This window comes from Equus asinus, chromosome 10 (assembly GCF_041296235.1).
Source record: "Equus asinus isolate D_3611 breed Donkey chromosome 10, EquAss-T2T_v2, whole genome shotgun sequence".
NCBI classification, from domain to species: Eukaryota; Metazoa; Chordata; class Mammalia; order Perissodactyla; family Equidae; genus Equus; species Equus asinus.
The window spans coordinates 96,630,137-96,656,101 of NC_091799.1; the positions used below are offsets into that span (position 1 = coordinate 96,630,137).

Sequence of the window (25,965 nt, forward strand, 5' to 3'; positions counted from 1 at the left end):
TCAGTAACTACTGCTCCCCTGAAAAACCATTAAAATTTTAAATTCAAGAGTGTATTTTAATGATAATGACAGCACCACAGGATTCTCTCCAATATTTGGGTTGAAAGCTAGAACATCTCATATTTTCCAGAAGTAGATCAAGTTGGCAGTCAAGAGCATGGTTCCAGAGTCAGAGAGTCAGATTGGAATGAAAGCCTCAGCACCAAGCAGGTGGTGGCTTTTGCAGGGCATTAAGCACGCTCTGGGCCTTAGTTTCCTCATCTGTAAAACAGGGATAACCACGGCAACAACTTGGTGGTTGTGAGAATTAAATAACGCCTGAAACTTTTAGTGTACAGCCTGGCACATGGGAAGTGATAATAATGCTGGCTCAGATTATCAATGAATAATTTTAATGTCATTGTAAATTCAAATCACTTAAACATTCCAAAAAATGAGGCTCTAGTTACAGCAGACACACCTAAAAATGCAAAAATTGCAATTTCACAAGAACTTAAAAGGGAGAAAAAGGAAATCGTCACCAGCGGCTGAGCTGAAGAGCCTTCCTGTTCACCCCCACAGGGCCGGAGCCCTGCCCTCGACCCTCCACTAACCAGGGCCTGGGTGAGCGCAGGCCCCCAGGCCCCACACAGCCTGTGCTCTGCTCCAACAGGCAACGACAACAGAATCCCTCTTCCCCTCTCTTGCTCCCATGTCTTTAACGGCAATCTTCCTTTGATTGCGCATTTTCCAGTAAACACTTTTTACATTTCTAAATAAAAACTAGGTTCCAGGAAGTCAGAGCCCTCAGTTCATTCATTCAACAAAATATTTACCCCATGCCTCTTATGTGTGAGGCTTGGTGCTCAGCACTGGGTGTAAAGGAATGAACAGGACAGTCTCATGGAGCTGAAAGTCTAAACAGGGTGGCAGACCATATTCAAGTAAACATATCAACAAGTGGGGGAAGCGCTAGAAGGAATCTTGAAAGCCGATGTCCGAAGCCTCCTTACCCACCCTCCTCCTCCATCTACAAAGCCTGGAGCAATCAACAGGCCCTCGACTCAGGGTTCCTGGTGAGGAGAGCTTCAAGCTGTTCAAGGCAAGCAATCTAGTGGTCAGTGTGGGCCAGCGTGCAGGCAGGACATCCAAACCACAGGAGACCGTGGAAAGCCACAGAAAGGAGCATTTTAATAACCAAATCAGTGAGAATCAGCAGACAGAGTTCTGCCTACAATCTGTGTCAGAGAAACCCTCAGGAGAGTTTTCACAACACAAGTTACTAAGCCGACTCACTGCGCAATCATCAGAAAAGAAAACAAGTCTAATAAATACGGAGAGAACTGTAAAACAGGGACACAATTGGGAAGAATCTAAAAAACGTGAATTCATGTCACTGATAACACTCTAAGAAATATGGACTGAATGATATCCCTGAAACTTGTCAGGGTGACTTAGAACAAAGACGAAACTCGTTATGGTTTCCTTTCAAGAAAGTTAAAATAATCCATGAAACACATCACCTCCTCCAAGAATATACCATACTGATAATTCTCCACTTTACCCAAGACCTCACAGCAAGAGTCGTGCTCATTTAAAATGATTTTGCCACAAAACCAGCCCAGAGCATTTGCTAATCCACTGGGTGAGGACTGAGAAGTGGTCCGCTGGGCAACCAGGAGTGAGAGCTTCGCACTTAGCAGAGAAGAACTACACGTTCCACACCTTCTTCCTTAGCAGAGTGAGGGACTCCTTAATTTTATCAACCAGGTTCTCGCTCTTCCCCTCAAATTTCAGTCCAAGTTTCCACTGCTTGATCCAGTTGTACTTGCTTATGAGTTTTTCTGGTAACTAGAGCATAAGAAAAGAGAAATAAAGAATGTTAACATTCCAGAAAGTGCATCACACAATCCAAGCTCTAAGAAGCCATGAAGCCTACAAAACCAACCTGCACTTCCAGAATTAATCCCTATAAATCTGTTGTGTGGGTTCAGGATGGAGGACCTCAATCTGGAGGTCAGGAACTCAGAAAGTTCCACCCTGAGGAGGGCTGCCAGGGTGAAATGGTGGTTTGGGATGAGCTACAAGGGCACACTCTGCTTTGCTGGGCTTCAACCACACCAGGAACACTACACAGCACTGTCAGGGTACGCTGAGAAGTATCCACACCGCGTCTTCACATGAACTACCCGGGCAGCATCCTTCCCACTCCCGAATGCATGACTCTGGAAGGCGCTTCGGGGCATGTGAGATGGTCCAGGATACAGTAAAAACCTGCTGCTCTCCTGATTAGGAAAATAAAACCTAATTTCTGATATTAACACACACCCTCAAACTTTTAATATTCAAAGAAATAACACTGTATCTACTTTAACTGCTTAATCAACACAGTAAGATAAAAAAATACAACTGAGACTGGGCAGCAGGGGCTAAGGCAGCTGTGTCAGCCTAGCTCATTAAAGAAGTGACAGCTGAACTACTACTTTGCCTACTTTCTGTTTTTTCCTGGAGCATTTGTTATTTTGCTTTCCCCTCATCATCAACAGAATGTGGAGTCTGAAAGGCAAGCTGGGACACAACTTGATGGATGACAGCATAGGAACTCAGACTCTCCCAAGAATCTTGGGTGTGTCAGGAGAAAATCCATATAATTAGGCTGGGCACAAGCATGTCACTTCACAGCTATAAAACTTAGAAAGGAAAAAAAAAGTTTACCTCCAAGTCAGAAGATCATTAAAGAATAATTAATTCCTACAACCTCCTACGTGGCACCTGAGCTTAACAATTATAAATACAGTTTTAAATGAGGCCGTATGTTCAGTTCTCCTGGAATCTAAGACTCTTTCCTGAACGGTAATTCTAGTTTTACCTTCTCAATCTACAGCAATCACGTGAAACGAAGGTGTTTTATCTCTGCAAAAAACAAAACCACAATAGGGATGGAAATTCCTCTTCAGCTGACCACAGTGATGGCGATCTACACTCACTCACTGGGCGGGGAGGGTGGGTTCCCCTCATCTTATGATGACGACAAATGACCTCCTTTTCAAGAGCTGCCCAGCTCCATGACCACACTGTCCTGCATTTCAGCAACATGTGGCCAGTTCTGCTGCAAACCTTCAATTAGGTTCTCAGGTTTATCACGAGAACCTAAAATGCCCTCAAGTGGCCACAAGCTGAAATCACAACTGGGCACAAAGAAGGGCAACTGAGCAGAAAACAGTGGCTCCCCACATGTGAGCTGGGAACCTGGGTGAAGGGCAGCTGAGCACCATGGGACATTGTGTGCAGGTGTCTGAAAGGCAGGCACAACACCCAAGTGACTCACTCAGGAGACCCCAAAGGTCTCACTACACAGAGGGAAATCTAAATAAAAGTCCGTTTCCTTGTTCCTTCCATGTATTGGCCAAACTGTTGCTAGGATAATTATCCAGCTCAGGGATGTATACTTCTGGAAGATGTGGAGAGCCTCGAGAGAGAGTCCAAAAAACTAGGTGTGAAAAAGAAACTATGAGGAAAGAATAATAGAGTTGGAATTATTTACTCATAAGAAAAAAGTGAATATAAGTTTCAATGCTTCCAGGGGTCATAACTCAGAACACATAGCAATAGCCTTTCTTTTCTACTAAGCACGCAGAGACTGGACTTCTGTTAGAATAAGGGGGATATGAGCAAGAAACAAGATGTAAACAAGAAACAATGATGGGAAATATCTAAGAATAAAGTAGGTAATTAGCTTAGGTATAATTTCATCTGTGACTGAACTGTAAAAGCAGTGCATTTTATCTGCTAGTCTCTATAATTCTTGAAATCACCAGCAAGATTAAGGGATAGCAAAATAACAAAAGTATGCCAATCCAAAAACTAACTCATAAAATGAGTTTTGATACAGTCTATCACACTCTAAGCAAACACTGTCATGGGCCCCATCCATTCAGAGACATTTTAAAACTTAGCGAGCTGGGAAACCAAAGGACCCCTGCCTTGAAGGACACCACCTTTCGGGGACCCAGGCACTGTCCAAGTTTAAGCACTACCAGACGAAGGGACCTCCAAGGTTGGGGCCAGGGTCAGATGATCTGACTGCAGTCAAACACTGTGACTGGGACCTGGGCAGAAGCAGGAACCAACACAAGGAGCCCAGGCAGGGCAACAGCAGGTGAAGGGAGGCTGAAGTGCCAGAGGGACAGTGAGGGCAAAGCTCAATCTCCCAGACTGGGAACAGAGCAAGGCCAGGGGAGCTGAGCACCGGCAGAAAGCAGTCTCGGCTCTCTTCCACTGAGTTCAGATTAAAGAGAGGGCCTCTGAGTCTAGCTCTCCTGGGTGCCTTTCATATCCTGAAACCAAGTATGTTCCAGGAGAGAGGGAACACGGCAAATGCTACAGAGAACATCTCTCAATCTGCAAATGGAAGCAGGTACAGCTAGCTAAAATGTGCATGTCCCTCAGTAACAAAATACGGCTTCTCTGGGCTCACCCCAATTCTTGATGAAATGCAAACTGAGGTCAAGGGACTAGTTCCACACAGCATGGGGCCTGCAGGCCTTGGGTCGAGGCTGGTTCTGGGTCTACAGATTCACACACAAACTTAGATGTCCCAGGACCTGTGCGATCCCCACAGCTGAAGAGGTGGGCTACTCTAGAGCCTGTGCAATTCAGGAGACCCTAATAATGCTGAGACTAGACACCCTCCACCTGCCTGCTGAGCCAGCCTTTTTGTGTCCCCAGAAGTGGTCAGTGCTCTCAGGGCTTTTAAAAGCCCCATGGACACAGTAACCAAGGATGTTTGTGCCATGAACTGACCAGGACATAGGACTGTCATTGGACACGAGGCAGTGGTCAGAAGAGACCCTCAACATTTCAGAAAGACAAGGAGCAAGGTAACCTGAGACACATCCATTGTCAAAAGGCTATTGTGGGTCTGGTCCAAGTATTTTTAATGGCAAGCCTACCCCATTTTTAACACAAATAATTTATACCAAGTTCTAACAGCAAGCAGAGTTTTACTTAATATGACAGGATACAAGATACTCTGATATATCAGGAAGACAGGTAGAAAGTGGGCACACTGAGTTTCATACCAAAACTCCTGTAAGATTTTCTTGTTTTGCAGCAATAGTTATTTAAGTATCACTTGATCCGCCTGTCTTAAGCATGTATGTTAACAAACAAGTATTAAAATGTTTACTTATTACAGTTACACAAGTAGTATCTGGAGACGGAGGGACTCACTTCCCAGGTGAGGTGGCCCAGGCACCCCACCACTATCAGATGCACTGCTAGACTCTGCCGGCCTCACCACCCCTCTGTCTGCACACCTGGTTCCATCCCGACTTCTTCCAGTCACGCTGCGCCACCCACTTGCTCACTCAACGAGGCCCCAGCCAGAGCAGACGTTCCGAGGGAAGACTGGTGGAGGGAGAAGAGGAACGGAAAGGCATCCACAGAAAGGCGTGAGGGACAACTAGGAGGCAGTGAAAAGACAGCGTGGGCAAGCCCAACCAACCAATCTGTGTGCCCCTTCCTGCGCCAGCACCTCAAATCAGAAAGACGTGCTGCGCCTGTCACTGGCTCAAGCCTCAGAAGTGACACAATAGAACAGGTAGTGAAAAGAAACTCATCAAACCAAGGTCAGTTGCTGGGATCTGGCAAGTCAACACAAGGACAAGTCTTCCAGTTGGATGAAAGCAAGAAAAGAATGAAGTCACTTCTTCAGTCCATATTTAACAGAACCAAAGTTTAATAAACTTAAATACTAAACTCACAGACAGGTATGATGAGCTTTTTCTCTTTGACGTGGTCTCTTGGCATTCAATAAAGGTTAGATGACAAAAATAATACCATTGTGACCAACTAATTAGATTATGCTCCCAAGAGAAAAACTATATTTTTAGCTGATAGACACAAAAAAGGGGACACAAAAAAGGGAAGAAATTGGAAAGAGAATTTAAAAACTATTTTCACATGGCTCAAATGGAATTTAAGACCTTAAAGCCCCATAGCTCATACATGCACCATATTCCAATAATGATCAGAAACCCAGCACAATCGACCTAGACTATTTTTGTTACAGCAGATGATCTTACCAAAGGTGTCCTGCTGGTAAAATAAAAGGGACATTGTGCTTTACTCTCATGGCATACATTTTATATGCTTAATTATGTCGAACGCTACTTGCACCAGAATTCCTTGGAAAGTATAAAATTTCAAATTCATTATGTCAATTAAGTCCCTAAACCTAAATAGCCCCTTAAAGGAAAAGGCTTAACGGAAAACTCAGCCTAAAATTGAGGAGGATTTTATGTCACAATCTATAAATTAAGGTATGGTTGTCAAACACAGAAGTAAAAGTAAAAAGCCAACCAAGTGAAAATCACTCATGTTCGCTTTTTCTAGCAGAGTCCTGGATCCAGAGACACGCTTCTGTCGACTGATCAATAATTCTGAAATATTTCACTACTAATAAATGCCATGATTTGCAAAGAAAAAAGCAGCCTAGTGTATCAATTTCTTTGCCTCTATATTAAAAAAATAAATTAATACTGAGAAATCTGCTTAAGATGACACATTTTTGCTTAGAAGAAAATCTCTTTCATAGCTATCATTTAGACAGTTTATACAGGTACACTAACTTTATATCGGTTTATAAAACGGACAATCACAGGACAGACAGCTAGCATCCTCCACCCACGGGTCCTGGATTTGCCCTTTAAGGGCGTGTGAGCCCTCATCCACTCGGACCTCTAACTAGCTTAGCTGGCAACCAGTCTCCTCTAAAAGTCTCCCTATTGTAAACAAATACCTCGGCTCCTTCAACTGTTCCCAAAACAGATGAATCATCTTGGTCACCCTACCCTCTGCACTGAGGATACAGGCACAGAGCTGCACTCGGTCCTCGAGACGGGATCTGATGAGCCCAGCTCAAGACAGGACTGTCACTGCCTGAGTTTTAGCAGCATTCCTTTTGAAACAGGGCTTCGTTAGCACCGCCAGCCACCACATGTCACGCGGGCTCATACAGGGCTTGCAATTACCTAAAATCCTGATGTCTGTTTTTTTTTCCTCATAAGTTGCTGGTAAGGCAGATCTCCCACAGCTGGCACTTTGGGTTTTGTTTTTCCTTTTTTGCTTTTTTATAAATATAAGCACAGGACTTCCGATTTTCTTCCAATTACTGTCATACTGTCAGTTCTGATCAATCATTCCTGTCCACCAAACTCTTTTGGGAAATTCTATCATCCAACCTCATCTGATGCGTGTCGTGGACACACGACACACAGATTCGTGACTTCCTGGGGTGGCACTACCACACTGCAGATTTAAAACACTAATGAGGGCCACACATGGGACACAGGCCCTGACCCTCACCTCCCCAGGAAGCCTCTCCCAGGGTGACACTAGTCACCTTTCTTCTGGTGTTGCTGTTCAGCTGTCTCCTAAGCCAATCCTCCTAACACTAAGCACAGGGTGCTAGTTTCTTGATTTGGAGCTGGAACTACAGAATGTGCATTCCACAACCCCAGCAGGTTCTCAGACAGTACAACACACAGCCCACTTAATACAGACACCAAACTGAGGTCAAGCTGCTCCTAAGTACTTTTTACAAACTAACAACCTGCTCTCTAATTCAGCTGAATTGTTCAAATAAATTTTATCATGTTCCTTTTCAGGGAAATAACAATCATTTTTTGTCACTGTACTATGCAAAATCATCCCAACCACACAAAACCAAATAAACCCACATACTGACATCATACAGCAGACTGTACCAGCACACAGCAGAGACAGGAAAGGGAAGTCTTCCTCACAGAAACGAGTGGAAACGGTGCGGACTCAAACCTGCAGCAGCAGCGTACCAGCGTGAGCTCCGGGTCCTGCAGCCAGGGGGGCAGCGCCGCCGGCTGGCTCATGGCCTGGAAGAGTGTGGCCCTCAGTGCACAGTAATTGTCTCCACGGACTCGCCGTATCGAGGTGAATTTCTGAGACACCTCCTCATAGCCCTAGATGAAAGCATCAAAGAATTCAAAATGGTCATTACTGACTTCGGATAGTGAAGAGAGTTTTCTTCTTGGGGAAAAAACATGCCCCTGACCACCGGAAGAATAGAAACAAGACTGACTGTGCCTCACATAAGATACTCTAATTCCTTTTTTAATAATCAAAAGAAATTAACGAATGTTAAAATACAAAACTATGAAATACAGAAGTATTATACCAAATATCAGTATATGGAGCAGACACAACACACTAGAGCATATAAAATAATACACCAAGTATCATTAAAACATCAGCCACCCCCAAAGCTGGAGTTATATATTCCTTTCTCAGCAATTGTTGTAAGATTCATTTACTGATAAACATTCTAAAGAGTTAAATCTGTGTTTAAACTGATCCTAAAGTGCTTAATGAAGAGATAAGAAAAGAGAGATACACTAAGTTTGCATCTCCATATTTTTAAAAAATACCCCAAAATCCCAACTTTCCAATGGTATATAACAAAGTCTACATGCTAGGAGGAGTCTGGATAATTCTGCTAGACTTTTCCAAAAAGTGGATTTAAGTGTCATTCTTATTCAGCCTGGAAGTGAAACGAGGAAATGAAAATGTTCAGTGACATGCTCAGTCACTCAAAAACAGCCATCCAAATGGAGCATTTTGAAGCACACCCCAAAAAAGGACACCATAACATCCTAGTGACCTGGTCCGCAGGCAGCCCACATGCCTGATTTCTCTGGCTGGACACTGCTCAGGCCTTGGTCTGGACTTCACTGCTTCCCCCATCTCACTCACCCGACTCCTGTGGGTCCTTTTGCTCATCCTACTCCTCCTTGACAGTCACTCGAAACCCTGCTCCCTACCCTGCACTTACACCCAGGAAAGGCCGTCACTCTCATTGTGGGGTGGACATTTATAGTCATCCTGTGTCCAAGCACTGGACCCTCATTATTAGTTGTCACAGGATGACATTCTAAGCGGATATGAAAGTACTTCTTTCCAATAATAAAATTTTGAGTCACATTTTTATTTAATGGTCCAACCAACACAACACATGAGGGCCCATCAAGCAGACTCAGGCCTACAAATGTGCACCTCTTTCCTGTGGTGGACCCCTTCCACCCCCGAATTCTCACGGGGACTAGTTCAACAGCAACTGCCCCTTGGCAAATGCAGAAATTACTCGTGCTATTTCAGAGGTGAATCAAACTTTTTAATTAAATTCGGATTTATACACACTTACTTCCAAAAGAATATCCAAAACAAAAATAGACACTTAGACAAACAAGGACTGAAAAAGAACTGAGATCCAAGCTGTTACCAAGCTCCAAGATGCTCTAATTATGGCTATGGGTCCTGATGTGATGCTTTTCTAACTGATGCACTTTTGATTATTTGGTCACAGAAAAGTCCAACTACAGGGTCAAATCTTTCCCTTGAACTAAAATCACAGAGGAGTGACTTCAGCAAGAGTTCCAAAGTATGGGACATTTGGATAACTTCACAGATATCTTGAGTTATAGACCTTAAGGTATAAACTGTTAGGTCCTTTAAAGATTCTGAGGTCATAAAATAAAATTATCAGTGAAAGCATTTCTGGAGAAGATGAGAAAACACGGGGCAAATATCTGGCCTTCTGGTTATCTTGACACAGGGCTGGAAGTTGTCAAATAATCTGAGTGGCCACATTCAGCAGACAGCCTCACAAACCTAAACATTCTTAACCTCTAGCAGGAAATCGAGAGTCCCAGGTATTTCGTGATTGAGTTCTCCAACAAGAGCCTGAGCCACAGAGAGTCTGCAGTCCAGACCTGCAGACAGCAGAGCTGACGTTTGCTCTCAGAGCTTTAAAAGTGGCAGCTACAATCTGAGTAAAGTCAGCTCATCTCAGGGCGGGCACAGGAAGCTGAGGGGCCTGCTGAAGGATGCACAGTATTTTCTACAAAAACAAGCTCTGAGGAAAAGAACAAGAGTATTCAAATATTTAAGAACTTTAAATCCCCAACAATACAGTTCTAAACAAAAAATTTACAAAGATAGTTCTATCAAATGTGGCAGGGCAATATCTCTAATATACAAGAAGTGCATTCAAATTCATAATGTAAACAATCCCAAGAGGAAAATGAGCAAAGGATATAACCCAAAGGTTACAAGAGGTGGTGGAAGCGTTAGGTTGAAACTGCCATTTTTGTAGCTTAGAAATAGTCAAATAGTAGCAATTTCACATGGTTCAAACCACTAAGGAAATGTTGAATTCATGGTACATTCAAGAGGGAACCAATGGTATGCTGCTCAACAAGCTGTGCAGTGGGAGTGGGTCAAGGAGTCTGACCTGAGCAGTGACCCAGCCCCATCGCAGTCACAACAGGACGTCATGGGAATCCCCAACATCCCACGGCGTTGAGAATACTTAGGGTCACCAATCTATGCAATGGGACTGGGAAGGGGCAGCTCCTGGGACCTGTGAAATGAAGGGAGCAGTTCCAGATCCCTCCACATACGGAGTGCAGGAGGGGCCAGGCCCCTAGGACTGGAGGGTAGGAAACCAAACGCAGGTGGGGACAGCAGGAGGTATGACTTCTGAGGCTTTTACCTCACCAGGCCAGAAGAGCATTCCCAAAAGACCCCAAAAGGACTACAAATGGCTGGCCCAACTCTAAACGGCACAAAGTCATTTATGTGTTTTTCAAAGAAATCAGCTCATTATACAACTGATGCTGATTCTATATTAACACTGTGACGAAGTAAGTCCCTTATATCTAGAGCCTGTTTCCTCAGCTCTAAAATTAGAACACCAATATTTACATAGTCTAAAAGTTGTCATAACTTAACATCTAAAATCATAAAAGAATATATTAAATAAGTACTTAACAGTTACTTATAGACTATTTGAAAGACTTGAAATATGTGCATCTAGGCATCATACCTTTTTCATACATGTTGCTTTTTGTGTATTTCCCCTCCATTCTTTTTTGCAGTAGTCCATGATATCCATTTCAGGAGCTACACTTAATCTGAGTTCTGTTAAAGAACAAAAAAAGGGGAGGTAGTGATGAAACAAAGCATAATCAGAATAACAATACTGCTTTACTTGGGAGTTACTGTCTTTCTCACCTCATTTCAAAAAAATCCAGGATCTCCCCCGACTGCCTACCACCTGGTCCAGACCACATCACCTCGCTCCTAGACAATCAAGAAAGGTCTCCTGATGGGTCTCCCTTGTCACCACACCCTACTGACCATTCTCCACATGCAGCCAGAGTGATGCATTTAAAACGTAAGTCAGACAATACCCATCACTTCCAGGCTCTCAGAGCTCCAGGGGCCTCCCATCTCACTCAGAGTGGAATAGATATTTTTACAACCTGCGAGGGCCCCCTGCCTTGGCCCCTCACTGTCTCTCTGGCCTCAGCTCCCACAACTCCCTCACTGATGGCTCCTGCCTCACCTGCAGCCTCCTCTGCACTCCTTCAACACACCTGGCTCTTCCTCAGGTACCTGCTCCCTCACTCCAGACAAATCTCTGCTCACCTCTGACACCCCTCCATCATAATGTCACACACACCCCTTCACTCTATTTCCCTTATACTGTTTGTTTTTCTCCTTGGCACTGATGAACACCTGACATATTCCTTTTTCTACCCCCATGCCCCTCAACACACACACAGCCTCCTACACACAGAGTGAAGCATGAGCTCCTTGAGGGCAGGAGCTTGCTTTATTTCTTGGCTGTGTTCTCAGCAACTGCAACTGCACTGCCACAGACATCCATGAATACTGTTCTAATCAATTAAAGATGCAACAGTCTGAGCTACGAGAAAATACATCTGATGTGTAATTTGTTTTTTACATCCGTTATAAAGAGAGATAACACCTCTATAACAAAAACTATATTTAATTGTCTTTTTATTTATATCCTGCCCTGATCCCAAAAGGCTATAAGTTGTTGATAATAAGCCAGAAACAGAGCTCTCAATGTAAGTTGGACAACAGACCTCATTTGACTCTAATGACACATCCCCCAAAATTAAAAATACAACTTATGATCAAATCACAGTAAAAGAACGGCCTTTAGATTTTCCGTGCTTAACATATGAGGTCTGGAGTTGACTTTGTGATATCACATATGCACGCACATGTGTATGTCTGTGTGTTTCAGGAAGAAAGGGGGAAATTCTCAGGCATATTTTGACTTCCTTTTTAAATTATTGAAGAAGTAAACATTAGCAAAGGAATTAGGATATAAACACAGAAGTACCTTACAACATATTTACTCTGAAGGAAGTTGTACCTAAAATAAAAATGTTATAATCAGGGGGCCAGCCCTGTGGCGGAGTGGTTAAGTTCGTGCGCTCCGCTTTGGCAGCCCAGGGTTTCGCCAGTTCGGATCCTGGGTGTGGACATGGCACTGCTCATTAGGCCACGCTGACGCAGTGTCCCACATGCCACAACTAGAAGAACCCACAACTAAAATATATACAACTATGTACTGGGGGGATTTGGGAAGAAAAAGCAGAAAATAAGAAAATAAATTAAAAAAAGATTGGCAACAGTTGTTAGCTCAGGTGCCAGTCTTTAAAAAAAAAAAAAGTTAGAATCAGCTCAATTCAACAAATATCTGCTGAGTGTCTAATATGTGTCAAGCATTTAGCTGGGAGCTGGGGATACGAACGCATCAAAGACCCAGATTCTGTGCTCAGTGGGTTTACAGACTACTGGAGAGGAAAAGACAACAGGCATTTCCGGGCCAGGGTGTGATGGATGCTGGAATGATTGACCAAGGAGCACAAGAGGAGTCCCTAAGCCCTTCTTGCAGTCTAGTAAATCAATTCTTTTTTTAATGCAAAACAGAACTGTCTATTTTTTAATATCTCACCATGAAGCCTTTTATAAAGAAAATAAACCTTATATATAAAAGGGAAAATAACACATATACAAATAACACAGACACATTTAGCTGCAGCACAAGCCAGGAATGGCTTAAAAGTGAAACAGGGGGGCTGCCCAGATGGCGTAGTGGTTAAGTTCATGCACTCAGCTTAGGCAGCCTGGGGTTTGCAGGTTCAGATCCCAGGTGTGGACCTACGTACCAATTATCAAACCATGCTGAGGTGGCGTCCTACATACAGAATAGAGGAAGACTGGCACAGATGTTAGCTCAGTGACAATCTTCCTCAAGCAAAAAGAGGAAGATAGGCAACAGATGTTAATTCAAGGCCAGTCTTCCTCACCAAAAAAAAAGAAAGAAAGAAAGAAACAGATCCCTGAAGCCTAATATTCAGAGATCAAAAATACCAATGCTGTACAGCCAATCGTCAAATAAAGCCTCATCACTGCTTAAATTCAACAAACACTTTTTGACAGTCTACTTAGTGGAGGGAAGAGTTCCCTTGTCTCTGCCTTTCCACTCACCTCCCCACAAAGCATAAGGAACTACAAACGTCCAGAGTGGAGGACATTTATTGTGCCATGTTCTCCCACCAGGCAGAGCACGCTTCCAGCTCAGGAAGGGCCTCCCTGGTTAAAGTTCCTGCTCTCCTCGCTTGCACTCCGCATTCCAGTCCTCAGTCCTACACACACCAAGATAAGACCTGGCCCTTGGACAGGGCGGGGCAGGCCCACACCCTGACTAAGGGTAGGAGGCAGGGGGCCTCACCTGGCCAAGAGACCAAGCCACAGGCCAGAACCTGTGCTCAATCAGAGGCCAGAGCGAGACCATGAGGGTGGGGAAGTGGGGACTTGCACAGCTGCTGGCATCAAAATGATGCTTTACTTCCCATCCTGCTGCTATTCTTTGGACGGAGGGCTCCAACTGCCATTGCTCGCCGTCCCCTAGGCCAGGAGCTGGAGGCGCAGGCCAGGCAGTGCCTGACCTCAAGCAGCTTAGAAGACACAATAGGTTCTTTCTTTGTTTAATGGCAAATGACACAGACTCTGATTATTGTTTCCAGGAAAGAACATTTCTAATGGCAAAAAAACAAAACCCGAACAGGAAAGCTGGAAACCAGAGTGGTAAGGAGGAACTAAAATCACCAAGCGATCTGGTCCTTAACCACCATGTGGTGACAAAGACAAGGATTGAGACTCTCGGAAGATGGGAAGTTAAAAGTGAACCCCCTCCAGAGAGCTGGGACTCTCAATCAGAGGATGGGCTGGGGCAAGAATCGTGAACTTTTTCTGTAATAGGCCAGAGAGTAAGCGAGATAGGCTTTGAAGACCATGAGGTTTCTGTCACAACTACTCAACTTTACCATGCATGAAAGCCACCATGGACGATACGTAAACAAGGAAGTTTCAGTAAAACTTTATTTACAAACCAGGTGAAGTGTCAAATTTGACCAGGGAGCCACAGTTTGCTGACCTCTGGGCTCAGTGAAAAACCCCTTTTCTCTAACAAAGAGAAAGCATGAGAAAACTTTCTGCCTTGGTCTGGGCTCTGGCTTGTGGGGAGAGGAAGTCACCCCTGAGATTTCATAACCACAGGCCAGCTGTCAGACACGGACAGGGCATGAATTCAGACTAGCCACAAGACCCTGGAAACTTACGTCTAGAAATGAACATAAAGTGGCCCAAAGTATGTAACGCCCCGGGTGCCTGGCAGAAACAAGGCCAAATTCTCTCACAGTCGAGCCAGACTGCACAAGCCCCACACAGATACACAAAAGCTGAGCTTACAATTCAGATTTTGAAGAAACAAGAAATAAGAAAAATAGCAATGGTATAATCAGACTTGCCAGGATTTTCAGGGAATGAAATTATCAGACCCAGAAGAGTATGTTTAAAATACTTAAAAGAAGGAATACAAAACATGAGCAAAGAGCAATAAACTATCAAAAAAGAATAGCAAATTTGGAGGGAAAACAGGACTTTTCCAAAAAAGAAAGAGAAAAATAGATCTGAAGAAATTGTTCAGAATGCAACAGAGACTACAAGATAAAAAATATGTACGAAAGGATGAGTAACTGAGAGCCCTGGCTGACCTGAATGAGAGCCAGCCAACAGCTACTCAGAGGGTAGAAGGAGTAAATAGAGAGACTAGGAAAAAGGCAATTTTCAAAAAGACAATGGCTAAGAATTCTCCCAAATTGATCAAAACTAGGCATCCAAGAATTTGAAAAAAAAATCTCAAGCAATACGTTTTTAAAAAAACATCTGGGGCCGGCCCGGTGGCACAGAGGTTAAGTTCGCACGTTCCACTTCAGCGGCCAGCGGTTCGCAGGTTCAGATCCCGGGTGCAGACATGGCACCAGCTGGCAAGCCATGCTGTGGCAGGCATCCTACATATAAAGTAGAAGAAGATGGGCACAGATGTTAGCTCAGGGCCAGTCTTCCTCAGTTAAAAGAGAAGGATGGGCAGCAGTTTTAACGCTCAGGGCTAATCTTCCTCAAAAAAACACAAAAATAAAAAAAACAAATCCATACTTAAGAGACACCGGGAGAAACTCCAGAACATTGAAGACAAAGAGAAGACAGAGGGAAAAGACAGATTATCCACTGAGGATTGGTCTGACTGCAGTATGTTCAACTCCACCAGAAATCAGAAGACACTGGAACAAACCTTCAAAAAGATTAGAGAAAACAAGTATTCATCTGGAGTTATCCAAGAAAGAAAGTGAGATAAAGAAATTTTCAAACAAACAGCTTCCCACCTGGAAGTTCCACCCCTTAAAGAGGCACTTCCGAAGGATGTTATTTCAGGAAGGGCAACGAACTCAGAAGGACTGAGATGCAAGCAGGAGTGTGAGGGATTGATCTTAACCTCAGATGAAAGCTGGAAGTGACAAGGCCCACTGAAAAGCTAAAACGCCTGCAGAGGGCTACACTGGCAGACAGAGGAATCCCAACAGAGAGCCTGCAGGGTGAGAGGGGGAGCAAAAGGGCTCTGCAAACGCAGCAGGCATCCACAACTGCCGAAGAAGAACCTTCTCCTCAGGAATATGACCAATAAGAACTGCATCCTGAGTGAATTCTGTGCAACCTCAGCAGTAATGCAGCAGGAGAGACAGCGCATCCTCTGAAGTGTTATGGAGGACTGGAACAGTGTGGCCCAGGAACACACTTGATCGGACCACTACAAAGAACATCTCCTACGGCTACCAAAGAAAGAGTTCCTCCAATTCCTTGTGAGGAAGACTCGAAAGTTATTATCAAAAGCCCCACTCAGTATCATTTGTTCCTAATTACACGTATGATAGTACTCTTGTTAATCATAAAGTAAACAGAAGCTAGTTCTCAAAACAAACCAGTAGAACATGCGCATTACATGGGTAATGAGAGAGAAAATGCCACTTGTGAATCATCTATGGCATATCCCCAAATTGGAGCATCCCCACTCAGCTCCTGCACGAGGCTAGCCAGGGAAGTAAGGAGGCACCTCCCCACACAGCTTTGCCAGCCAGCCACAGGCAGGAGAATGGAGTAATGCCTTGCCCCCCACGATGGGTCCTGGTGGAAGTGAGAAGAGCAGGCATGACTGAGCAGAAACATGGACACAAAATCAGGAAACGATGAGAGAATTAGCACTATTGACCCCATGATTGTTCTCCCTCAATCAAATTCACATGGCCATCTGCATGCAAAGACACACAGCCAACTTCTCAGTAAGTCCTTCCACTTGAAAAGAAAAATGCATTTTAGTCCAAACTCTCCTTCCTAAGAATATAAGAAAATCGAGAACTGAGAGATGGTGGTGTCAAGAGATTAAATAATTCTCACAGCTGCAAAAATGACACGAAGGTAAAGAACGCAGGGAGACTATGCGCATTTAAATTTTAAAACCTTAGGAAACAGTCTTCCCCAGACGTACTTCAGCAAAATGAATGAGCAAATGTAGGTAAGACCACGTGCATAAGAATGTTTCCTAGGAAGTACATCTCAATTACTTTATGAAATGGATATACCAATTTAACCACATTTTCAATATAAACAGTAAGAACTCCATAAAGAAAACAATTCTGAACATACCTGATGACCCTCTTTCATGTATAAGTAATTCTTTCTCCTTTTCTATTTCATCCGCGTCACGATACATGTCCTCCTCGCTGAAATCACACCAAATTAGACATTTCAAAAATTTGTTGCACTGACATTTTCCCTCCTACCACAATATGCAGCTGCTTAAAAAATTTACAGGACACTAAAAGTTTGATTTTTTTCATATTACATGATGAAAATCTGATAAAATATGGGTCTTATATCTTAGATGCTCACTTTCTATCATTCCACTTCAGAGTTTCTTACTTTAAATGAGACATTTTACATACTCCACTTGCTGCATGGCACAAAGCCATTTCAGTTTTAACATCTATTAATGCCTCAACTACATATGTAAGCATCTTAGTATGGTATCAGTGAAGCCCTGACATGATTCTAGCAAGTCCCAAGAAGAGACATAGTGCTAATAAAAGTATTTATACGGGAGCACAGGTCAACCACCAACTTTAGTTTGTTGCAAGAAAATTTTTACATCAGCTACCCTAAAAACAAGGATAGGAGAGCATTAATTATTTTAAGTCTTCAAAGCTAACAAGTCTCCTCAAGGCTCCTCCCGCTTCCTGACCCCGTATTCCAGCAGCCACTCATGTTCTGGTGAGCACATCCCCACTGACCCACATACTTCAACTGCTGCCACAACCACTGACATGGTACTTCTATAATAGTTCTAAAGAGTCTCCAGTTTCATTTAGTGAACTAACAAGAGCCTACTAAGTACTAGAAAAGGAGCAAACATCACTGGATGCTAGACAAGGATAGAGAACAGGACTTCTGGTTTTAAGATACCTCAAGATACACCGCAACATGACAATGATGGGAAACAGAAATGCCAACTCTATCTTCGCTGAAACTACAAGACATAGGAAAGCCCAAACAGTCCAAAAGTAAACAATGGAGGACAGGAAAGCCGGCGGGGGGCATCTGCCGGAAGGGAAGCCAGCACACCCACCACAACCCCAGAAAGGCTTGGGAACTGGAGGTGCCTACTACCTCAGAGGGTACAGGAGATACCCAGAGCTGAAAACGAGAAAACTGGCTGACGTACACATAAGGGGTAATCAGACTCTCAATTCCCTATACTCCCTCCCTCCCCATGACAACACACCCCCACCTCACACAAGAAGGGAGGCTCCAGGCACAACAGAACACAGGACGGAGGAGTTAATAAGGTCAGTAAAAAAATACGGAATTAAGTGAATGACTGAGATACTCCCATTCCCAATTCCCTTAGCACCCCCACTACAAGTACATGGCCTAGCACAGCCGGGGGAAAAGAGGAATCGGGGAGAGGGCTAGTGAGATAGATGAAGAAGGGATGTGCTGAGACACAGACCGAGGTGGGAATCTAACACACCCACCTGCCCTACCCCATTGAATGGATCCCAAAATAGCAGGGAAGTCCAATCTGGACCTAGCCCACCACTCTAGCCCACATCCCACAATCTCCCTACACACACCCACACCAGTCCAAACACTTGATCAACACTAGCCTGCACTTTTACCCCTGTGACTGGCTTTCCCTATTCCTTCTGCCTGAATGGCTCACTGCCCAAGACACCCTGCTATAGAGGGCCATGGCTGGCGTGGAACCCCGGAGTTCAAATGTCAGGGTTTAACCACTCCCCACCCCAGCCTTATTAGCTGTACATATGACCGTGGAACTAAAGTAACTACATCTCTCAGTGCCTAAATTTAACCACCTGTAAAAAGGACAGTAAGAGTACTCACCTCAAAAGATTCTTGTGAAAACAGATGCACGTTAACACCTGGCACTCAAAAAAGTTAGCTATTCTTATTAATTCTCATACTATATCCATTGGTGCAGACTATTAATAAACAATTTGCCCGATGATAATTTTTTGTTCCTTTTTTTCTCCCTAAATAAAGGTGACAGTGTGTGGGTGCCTATTTTTTGAATGCTGTGGAGTTGAGGGGACATATTAGGGAAAAGGTACTTTCCATGTGCTCTGCTCCAGTGAGATTTCAAGTAAAAGGTGTGATGTCACCCACGAAGCCTGGGCCAGAGTTAAAAGCAAACAGCAACCAGACTCGCAGGAACAACACATCAAACACCTAAAATAAAAAGTGACTAAATGTGTTAGTTCTTCTTTCACTAATTTAATGATATCTCTTGGCCTCATTCCTAACTTTATCAAACAGGAGAGAAACTCAGATCCTATAGAACAGGCATGTAAGTGAATCAGTTTCATAATAGCTTATCAGAAGCACATCTTCGGGCCACCCGCTTCCCTAGTCTTAGCCTATTTTCTCATCCTCAACATGAAAAGACTGGACAACATCTATAGGATCGTCCTGGCTCCTCTACCAGTTCTTAGTTCGAACAGACTATGAATCTGTTTGTCATTAAAAATTCGACTTCACGTGCATTCTGTGGCTATGCTGCATGCACATTTGGCTCCACTTTCGTCCTCTTCCTTTTTTATCTACAAAATAACCAAAATGCAACCACACCACCAGTGCCCAGACAAGGTTTCCTCAATGAGCATCTCTCAGTCCAGCTGCAAATACAAATTCTCACAGAGGCCAGCAGGAGAGGAATGGAAAGAAATCAACAGCAGAACTAAACTCAAAGGGAAGACAGAAACAGAAAGTGAGAATATTGGAAATAAAAAGCAGTGATTCAAAATACATCAAAGAAACAAAGCAGAAATCGATGACGGGGGGCCCAGAGCACATTCAAATTCTTCTAGCCGCAACCCAGTTTCATTCGGGTCCTGTGCACAAACGTTCACTAACTTCCATGGCTACCAAGGACACGTAACCAAAGACATTTGCTAACTTTCCAAGGCCACCAAGGAAACTCTATTATGGTCTTTAAACATCACCTTAAAAATGATCCTAACGCTGTATTTCCTTGGAAAGAGGATAAGTTTCAAGTTTAAGCAATAAAGCTCAATCAATATGGTCAGAAAAGCAGATATTTAACAGCCAAAATGAAATATTCGTCTGACATAAGGACAATCAACTGAAAAGAGAAAGAGATGCGTGAAAGCAAGAAAAATAAAAATAATTTTATTTAAGAAAATATTTCACTCAATAGACTCTTGCTTGAACTTTTTAAAGTATCAAAATATTAAAGCTGAAACTAACAACAAAATAAAATTATATTTAAAGTTGGGAATCTGAAATAGCTAAAGGTTTCAATTTTTGTTACGGGAAGACAAGATAATGAAAGGAAAAGGGACATAACATGATAAGATAAAATCATCGATGCTGAACTGTTCCAGAAATTTAGCAATCTTTTGTGTGTGTCAAGGTGGAGTGAGAGCGGGAGTACCCACCATTTGGCACAAAAGAGGCCACTGAAGCCCAAACACTCAAATGATCACCACAGCAAAAAGTTTCCTTCTAGAAAACATACAGATAACTAGAAAAGTAGTAAAGAAAAGTAAGACAAAGTCTTAAATGTGACTCGATTTCTTGGGGACCATGGTACATGAGTCACAGTCAATTACAAAGTAGAGTTAAATTTTAAAACCAAAATGCCAATAATTCCTACTTAGAAAATTCTTAGTTTAGCACCATAACGTTATTTTCAAGTTCCTACTGTCTACTAAGCTAGAAATGATGCATTTTATTCTTAATATTAAGGCAATATACATCACTAAGTTACATGATATTGCATACTAAATTATAACTTTCCTCTTGTTCTGTTCAAAGACCTGCGTACCAATACATTTTTGAAAGCCTAATTAAAAAACGCTTACTACATATAGACAAAATTGTACTATTCCCAAGAACAAAAGCTATGAGCTAAAAATACAGAGCTCAGTGAAGCAGAAGACATTTCTGTGAAGCCAATTTTTCAATTTCTGATACAAGTAAACATGAAATATAAAATAAGTCAATGCTGACGTATATGCAGTTAACTAGACAGCATTTTAATCACTCACCATTATGAACCTTTGCACCAAGTTCTTCTCAGTTGTCTAAAAAAGCTACACTGACTAGGACTTTGTCTAGCTCTCTGGACATGAACGCTGCAGCTCGTGCTTCACTTGCCCTGTTCTAGAAGACTAATGGCCCAGGCAGTGTTGGTGAGACAGTGTTAACCACTGTGACACCAAGGCACCCTCCCACACAGGCACAGGAAAAGCAAAGACCACTCAACCCAGTCTTTCTCCACCCCTGAGCAGTTGCAGAGATGGGTGAACAACACATCAAATGCGGGAAAGTACCGGCACCCAGGCCAAAATTCCGCCTCCCTTCTGCAAGTGGACTTTCCGTGACTGGCTCATGCTACTCCACGTGACTTCCAGAGGTATCTGGGGACAATCCAGACCCCCTCGACAGTGAGGTTTGATTCTCAGACATCCCAGCTCTGGACGTGAAGCAGGCTCTATATCCAGGTGGGGGAAGCAGCAGGAGGGAGTGGCTGTTACCCCACCAAACATCCCCCCCAGGAGCTGCTAAGGTAGGAGGTGGGTGGGAAAACACATTCACTCAATAGTATATTGAGCACATCCAAGAACAATGGCTTAACAATCTGTTGTTGTTCAAAGCCCTTTTGAGAACCCACAGCTTTCATCAGAACCTCAATCCAGAAAAACACAAATATACATAATATTTTGCCTTCAGTTTCAAAGGGGTTCACAGACATATGATCCATCCAACAGAGCCTATGGATCCCACATTGAAACCCTATCCCACCATAAGGCAGACAGGGAAGGGCCAGGGAGTAGTCTCACTTCTCAACTCCCTAAGCAGAAACCGTGTCCCAGGACCATCTTGGTCCTCAAGAACTGCAGCGCAGATTAGCTTAGCTAAGGGCAAGAGTGGACACAGCATACGTTTCAAAAGCAGGGGCAGGGTGAGCAAGGGATAGAGCAGAGGAGACCTGCTGATAGGAGCAGGGACAAAGTTTTAAAAACAGTCACTAAATCTGGTCTGACCTAAGACTTCTTCAAATGGGTCCTAAGTCATCTTGTGAGCCATCCCTAGGGCCTGTCCAGGGGATGCCAGCCAACCACAGCTCTCAGATGAGCTAAAGGAAGGATGAGCTGGAGGTGGGGGGGGGAGGACGAGAGGGAGAGAAGGAGGGAGGGAGGAAAGGAGGGAGAAAGGAAGGGAGGAAAGAGATGAGGGAAGAACGAGATTTAGAAAGCAGCTTATACATGTGGTTTTTGTCTTTCTTCCCCACTATTTCTCTCCCCTGAGAAATGCAGCGAGCTCAGTCAAAAGGAATGAGTATCCTACAGTACTGCCTAGGAAATGAGCCATCCCTTCCCCTATTCACTGCACCCTCCAAAGACTCACATCCCCGATGTATAATGGCTACAAAAGTTGCGCTATGATGTGCATTCATAATTACTGTCCAGGGAAAGTATTAAAAATGACTCTGCAGGATATCTCAAAATATCTGCAGTTTTATAGTGTTTCGTATTTCCAGGTGCAAATATTTTACTCAATTCCTCTGCAGGACAAACCCAATTCTTTGGATGGGAAGAAGGGACTTGGCTCCAATGACAGAAAAACACAGGACTTAAAAACTATTAGGTCCTAATTCAGACATTACACTATTTAAATCTACACCCAACTATGAGGCTGCGTATATCACCACATAAGAACTGATGTGCACATATTATATTGTAAACCATATAATAAGCAATGTTTATATGATGCAGTACATCTCTCTAACCCTTAAGGAAATATCATAGAGCAAAGAGAAATAGCCCTACTGCCCACACGATAGGCAAGAAAGCCCCAAACATAAGATGTGATGTTCAGAAGGTGACATCTCAAGTTAAGTGACCTCCTTTCCCTCACCCCTCCTTGTTCTCTTACAAGAGTTAAAGGAGAATGAAATCATCAAAGACAACAAAAACAGGAAGAAAAAGAAATTAAGCTGCTTAACAAACCGCAAACTGGAACATCTATTCCAGAAAAAAAAATCTGAAGTTTGCCATCATTATAAATCACATCCCTCTGGCTGGGTTTGCTGAGGCAGCGAGAAAGAGATGGCGGAAGTTCTGACCCAGGCAGGGAACCTGGCCTGAAACCTACTCCCTGTGCCTCCCTGACCAAGCTGCACCTATGAATCTGCAACTCAGTTCCCTAATGTATATAATGACAAACCCAGGCTGGTTTTAGATTCCTTTCAACTCTAAGTCTGTAATTCTACTGACAGTAGAGAGAAGACGTACCCATGCCACGAGACCTTTTCATCAGGAAAGAGTGCTCCTTCTACACCATGACCCACTTCGCCAGGTGCTCAGACTCTGGGAACCACATCCAGTAGAAAAACTTGCCAACTAACTATGGGTACTTTGGGGAACATGGCTCTGGCTTCAAAGTTTCTGCATCTCCCAGGGGGCATGAAACTGCTCATGCCGAGGCTGAGGAGCAGCATCTGAGGGCCAGGCCCACTAGGCGGGGCCACAGCTCTGACCACCAGGGCCCAAGAGAGGTAGCAGCAGACAAGCTGGCAGCAGTAGTTAGGAACCAGCATGGGCTGTGGAGGGGCAGAGGCAAAAGACCCCACTGCCGAGACTGAGATCGGTCTTGAACCTAAGGAGCAAAATTGCAGCCACTGGTCACATCAGCTCACATGTGGGCCTGCACAGTGGTTTCAAGTAAAGAATAAAATAGGGGCCAGCTGGGTGGCCAAGTGGTTAAAGTTCTGCGTGCTCTGCTTCAGCGGCCCAGGTTTCCAGATTCGGATCCGGGCACAGACCTATTCCACTCATCATCACTCTATACAAAATAGAAGAAGACTGGTACAGATGTTAGCTAAGGGCTAATGTTACTCAAGCAAAAAAAAAAAACAGTAGGATTGGCAAAAGATGTTACCTCAGAGTGAATCTTCTCACCAAAAAAATAAATAAAATGCTACTATTTAAAAATCAGGACATTTCATACAAAAGTCAGGATATCTGGATTGTTTAAATACAGAAAATCCAGCATCTATAGGTTGGAACTTAGCTAGACCCTGCCCCCAAGAGAGAAGTACCCACTCTCCAGGAACTCAGGGTTTACTTCCGGCCAGCTTCACTCACCTAGAGTACCTGACTCACTCCCGGGGGGAAGCAGTGTCAGACTTCCTACTCCAAATTTTCCCCAGCAGCCTTTAACCCAATAACTCAATAACTCAATAAATGAGAATGTCAAAGCCCACGGTAAAGAACTATGCAAATGATAGTTATTAAAATACTACACTATTTGCATAACAGGCCAGCCAAGGACCCCTTTTTAGGAAACGCAAAAAAAAAAAAAAAAAAAAGTGCATTTGAACACTCTTTAAAATTCAGCTTTCGGGCCAAATAAGCTATCTGTCAAACTTAGTCATCTGAGTCTTTTCCTCAATTTCGGAATTCCAAAGGCAATTATATGTGACTAGAACTTGAAAGTGTAGAAGAGTTTCAGCCTTCAAGTTTTTATCCTGCTTCCACCTCTACCCCCAGACCCTTGCAGAAACTAGAAACGCTTCCGATTTATGCCCTTTCTTTACAGTTTGGTAAGAAACTGATCTAACCAGTTAGATCTAACTGATCTAACTGGCTTTCTTACTTAAAAATAAACGGGGGTGGGGATATCTAGCTAAGCCGTTAAAGGGCAAAAGAGAACGGGGTCGGACTCCGTCCAAAGTCTGTCCAACAAGTGGGACGCTCATCAAGCGGCGACTTGCCCTCCAAGAACAAACACGTCGCGTGGCTCAGTTTTCCTGCGGCTGTGACAGGGACAACCTTATTTCCTCCCGCACCAGCTTGGAGAAAAGATCTACCAGGAGTGAATTATAAAACAACACGCCTTTCGAGTTTGTTTCTCAAGTTTCTGCAGCTTTAACTTCAGAGTTATGTAGATGTCAAAAACTGGGGGTGGGGGGACACTGGGCGACCCGAATTGTAAGAGGGGCCCCCCGGAAAAACAGCTGTACTCGGACACTGGATACAAGAGTCTCCAAATTCCTCCCCGCCGCCGAAGACCTTCCTGAGAACCGAGGGTGCCTGGCCCTCGGCGGCTACTGCCCAGCCCACCCCACCCCCAGCCCGCCCGCGGGGACCGAGCGCAGCGCCCCCGCCCGCCCCCACCGCGCCGGGCCCTCGCCCCGCGACTCACTGCTCGGCCGGGCACCGCATCGTGGCCCGCGGCTGCCCGGCGGCCGCCGCCTTCCCGCCCTCCCGCGCCGCGGCTCTTGCGGGGCCCGGAGACGCCGCTCCCGCCTCCCGCGCCGGCTTCTCAGCGCAGCTCGCGCCCGGCCACGCGACGGGCTGCGGCATGGTCCCCCGCCGCAGAGGTTCAGCCGCCTCTGGGGGACCCGGGGCCCCTCCAGTCGGGGCGCCCGGCTGTGGCCGCCGCCGCCGCTCTGCTGCCAGCCGGCTTCCGAGGGTACCCAGAGCGCTTCCGCGCGCGTCACCGCCGCCCGCCTCGCGGCCTCTGACCCGCGGCGAGGGGGCAGGGCCCGGGAGGGCGGGGAGTCCGCGGCCCCTACGCCTGCGCCTGCGCGGACTGAGCCGCCGGCCAGGGGAGCGGACAGCGCGGCGCTGCCACTGCGCATGCTCTGCTTCCACGTGCCGCCCGCAAGCTCTTCCCTCTACAGAAGTCTCTGGCAGGCTGGGTGGGTAGAAGGAGGGGAAACCCTGAAGGAGCGGTGGTACGCGTCCTCGGAGAGCGGGAGCGGGAAGGCCCGCCTGGGCTGTGAAGGGCGCCAACGTGTCTGGGCGCCTGGCAGTGTCTCTCTGGGCTTGCGAGCGTCGCCCTCCACTCCCACCCCGCAGGGGTTTCCTCGAGCTTCACGCCAGGGATGTGGGCAGGCTGAGTGGTGTGCGGTTTGCCTGGCTTTCCCCGAGGGGCAGTTCCGTCCCCCCGCCCCCAAGCCCGGGGGCTCTGACCTTCCGTGTGGGCTCAGGCTTGTGGCTCCAGGGTTGGGAGTTACGGTCCCTCCCCTCCGGCAGGGTGAGAAGGGCCAACTGCTTCTACTCGACAGCGGCAGTGTGTGTTCTTGGACTGTCTTCTTTCAAATAGGAAATTTGATGTGAG

The 25,965-nt window shown here is 44.9% G+C and overlaps 1 protein-coding gene across 1 annotated transcript in view; it reads right to left on the reverse strand.

The window, feature by feature from the left end:
- Window positions 1-25,965, reverse strand: part of OTULIN (OTU deubiquitinase with linear linkage specificity) — a 54,804-nt gene that overhangs the window by 8,852 nt on the left and 19,987 nt on the right. The window contains exons 2-6 of the mRNA XM_044778160.2: window positions 25,045-25,565; window positions 16,939-17,015; window positions 10,901-10,995; window positions 7,836-7,979; window positions 1,705-1,830 (exon numbers count right to left, since the gene is read on the reverse strand). Of these exons, the coding sequence (XP_044634095.1) occupies window positions 1,705-1,830; window positions 7,836-7,979; window positions 10,901-10,995; window positions 16,939-17,015; window positions 25,045-25,565 (963 nt within the window). The remainder of the gene's footprint in view (window positions 1-1,704; window positions 1,831-7,835; window positions 7,980-10,900; window positions 10,996-16,938; window positions 17,016-25,044; window positions 25,566-25,965) is intronic.